Raw genomic sequence first — 3,713 nt, 5'->3', positions numbered from 1 at the left:
ATGAACATCGTACTACTCCTCTTTCTCCTCGCATCATCGCTTTCTTCAGTTTCCTGCACCGCACGCGCTCAATCTCTCTCACCGGAAACGCTCAATGACGCCGCCGTCAAAGCAACGCTTTTCTTGTCACTCGTCATCTTCGTTTTCGCCCTTCTCATCACCGCATTCTGCTTCGTCTTCATCCGCTGCATATCCAACCGAAACCACGCGCTTCCGCAAGTCACGCGCGGACTCGACCCGCGCGTGCTCGCCACGTGCCCCGTCATGTCATACTCCGAGCTCAAACTGAATCACCCCAAAGCGGCACAAAACGCCCCGTTTCAATGCGCGGTGTGTCTGGCGGACTTCGCCGACGACGAATCGCTCCGGCTGCTGCCCAAGTGCGGTCACGTGTTCCACGCGCGCTGCATCGAGGCGTGGCTGGCTGCGCACGTGACCTGTCCCGTGTGCCGCAGCGACGTGAGCGCGGAAACAGGGGATGCATGTGCGCGGCACGTGCTGGAGGAGGAAGATTCTGTAAGGGACTTTGGTGTTCTTGTTAGGTCGCATTCTACGGGTCACTCTCTAGAGGGCTTTTCCATCAAAGTTCCTGAGGAGGTGAAGAAGAAGGTTCTAGAAGATGGCGAATGTGGAAATTCCATGAAGATGAATCGTTCAGCCAGTTACGACGTCGTTGTGGGGATTGAAGAAGGGGGTGTAGGTAGCAATACTGCTGCTGCAACTAATAATAATAACAACAGTTGGGTTTTGTGGACTTCGCAACCTATTGATTCTGGTGGTTCGGGGATTCCGAAGTTTTGGGGTGCTTCAATGGTGAGAGAAGATAAAGAAAAAGGGAAAGTGAAAGAGTTTGAGGGAAGAACATTTTTTGATTGTGAAGTTTGATTTAGTGTGTTTTATTTTGGAAGTGATGAGGAAAAAAAAACATAGGTGTTGGGGTTTGTTGTACAGTAGGGGTAGGGTTTTAAAAGGCATTAATTTTCTTATTAACACGTAGTTTGATCTCAGATAGATTAAAATGTATAGAAAATTCTAACTATTGATTCTCAGTTAACTTTTTTTTTTGGATAATGATGGTTTAATCTGGACTTGGGAGTTGACTTAATAATTGGTTTTCTTAATTGATTGGTAGAAAATTAAATAGGAAGAGTTGTTTAGAAGGTTCTTTTGCTTCTGCAACTTATTGTCGGCATCTATTTAAAAATATACAGAAAATACAATTTTTGATTGGATTTGACCGGAGAGTTTATCCGTTCAATTCTGAATTGGGTCTGAAAAGATTTGATATTATCCGATTGACGAAAAGATTTACGGCATGAACTGCACAAATCTTTCGAGATTCAAATATTTTATTTTGTTCTGAAACAAAGCGTGAAAAACTGAGTTTTATCCGTGTATTATAATATTCTAATCAAGTGTACAGGAGATTGAACATAGATAATTATTAAATTATTATTATTTGTTATTATTACTGTTATTAAATTTGCTGCTAGGATTTTATTATTCTTATTCATAAATGATTTGCTCTTGTAGTTACATAATTATAATTATAATTATAACAAGGAAGAGTAATACCATATAATTATTAATACACTCTGTGTAACTTATATTAATACATTGTCATCAAGATAAAGTAATTCTCAACAATATTTTTAACAAATATTAAAGGGTTAAGTTTATACTTTTTGAAGTTATATGTAAAATTGGAATTCATCTCTCAATCAAATTTTAATATATTTTAATTTTTAAACTTTAAAATTGAATAGATATAGTCGTTTTAATTTAATAATATTATTTTTATTTTTGTTTGTTAAACGGTATTTCACAATTATATTTGAGTTAAAACATGTCAAAACAATACAAACAATTCAAACGTCATCTTAAAATGTGTTTGAAAACGTAAAATAAAATTAATGCAGTTAGGTTAAAAGAATTATATTCATTCATTTTAAAATTTGAGGACCAAAATGTATAAAAATTGAAACAAAAATGAATTTCAATTTTATAGCAAAGTTTAGGAATTAAAAACATATACAATCCAATATTAAAAACTAAAATTGTCAACAAAATAACAAAAATGTGAGTTGCATTCTTAACATGCACCTAACCATCACATGACTCCTTTTGAAAGACTCACATGTCTTATGTATATCTTAATAAAGACTAACCACCTAGTTCATCTTAGATAGTCTATACTAACCAAGTTTGATGCACAAATCCCCTTAACGTCTTTATATATATATATATATATATATATATATATATATATATATATATATATATATATATTAATGAGTTAATATGCTTAATATCCTTTCTATAGATTGATACCATCCACAACTAGGATTGTCAAAACGGAATAGGCCCAAAGGGCCAGTACGTTGGTCCGTAAAAAGAAAAAAGCGAGTCGGGTTAGAGAGCAGAACCTACCAACCTGTACTAACTCGACTTGCCAAGCCCGCCAGCACAGCGAGCCAACCCGTGGGCCTCCTATTGCGAAACACTCTTCTCTCTACAACATTGACGAAAACTCTCTGCATCATTTGGGGTTATATATGTACGCACCTATAACATTCAGTTCAACTATAAGTTTTTTAGGATTTTATCTACACCAACCAACAATCGTAACAAAATTTTTGTTTTTTTGTTTTCTTTACTTTACTTACATTGTTTATTTGCAGGTATGAATCTCCTTAAGCTTTACATATTTATTAAATGATTGTAATATTTTTCCTACAACTAAATATTAGGTAGAACTATTTTCAAGTTTTTTTTTTGTTTTTCGGTAAAACATGTCCATATGTAAAAGCATGTAGGTCTATCTTGTTGGACTGATGAAAATAACACATCTTGAAGAGTCCCACATCGCCTAGCTTATCTCTCTTCTAGTAGAGTGTTGTGAGATGTAGTTAAATTCTTGCTTTGGAGGGTGTGAGTGTAATTGGAGTCAAAGGGTTGAGAGTGCTTTCTATGTGTTGTATAAATTTGCATATAGTGATTATTCTCTGGTGGTTGTGGTTTTTCTTCGATTTTGGGATTTTCTGTTATATTCTCAACGTTGTGTTGACGCGTTGAATCTGCAGTTGGATTTGTGGAGGTGCAAGTATTGTGAGTCATGCTAGATCTACAATGAAATTTGTGTGTGGCAAGATGTATTCATGCGTCATGGATGTATTCATGTGTCATGTTTTTCTAGAACCTGGGAAATGTTTATGTGGGCATTCTAAACGACTCTGAAATAGGTTTGGAGAAACTGGACTTAATTGTTGGTAGGAATTTTTGTTATGTTATGACTTGGTTTTAAATATAAGTTCTTAGATCTTCATTTTGATTATATGTTATGACTTGATTTTGGACGTGATATTAAAACTTCATTAGATTGTTATGTACATTAATTTCATTTGAATTTGTGTTGGTAAAACTTTATTCATTCTAACTTTATTGCCATTAAGTTACAATAATATAAAAAAATTATAAATATATGTTACATACGGATTTATCGATGGGAAATGCCATTCATTAGTTACATACGAATTTATTCAATAAGTAAAATCTACATTTATTATATACGGATCTATTTTCATATGAAAAGGTATTCAGAATTTCATACGAATTTATTTCATGGATAATGTCCTTAACTAGGTATTCAAAATTTCATACGGATTTATTTCATGGTCCTTAACTGTTACATACAAATTTATTTCGTATGTAAC

The 3,713-nt window shown here is 34.4% G+C and overlaps 1 protein-coding gene across 1 annotated transcript; it reads left to right on the top strand.

Annotated features, from left to right (window-relative positions):
- LOC114180882 (E3 ubiquitin-protein ligase ATL31-like) lies at positions 1-885 on the top strand. Its single transcript, XM_028067174.1, has one exon. The coding sequence runs from the start codon at positions 1-3 to the stop codon at positions 883-885; it is 885 nt and encodes a 294-aa protein (XP_027922975.1).
- The last annotated feature ends 2,828 nt before the right edge of the window (positions 886-3,713 follow it).

The sequence above is a fragment of the Vigna unguiculata genome, chromosome 4, assembly GCF_004118075.2.
Source record: "Vigna unguiculata cultivar IT97K-499-35 chromosome 4, ASM411807v1, whole genome shotgun sequence".
Lineage (NCBI taxonomy): Eukaryota > Viridiplantae > Streptophyta > Magnoliopsida > Fabales > Fabaceae > Vigna > Vigna unguiculata.
Note: the sequence above shows the minus strand (reverse complement) of the source record. Positions and strands in the feature narration are given on the sequence as shown.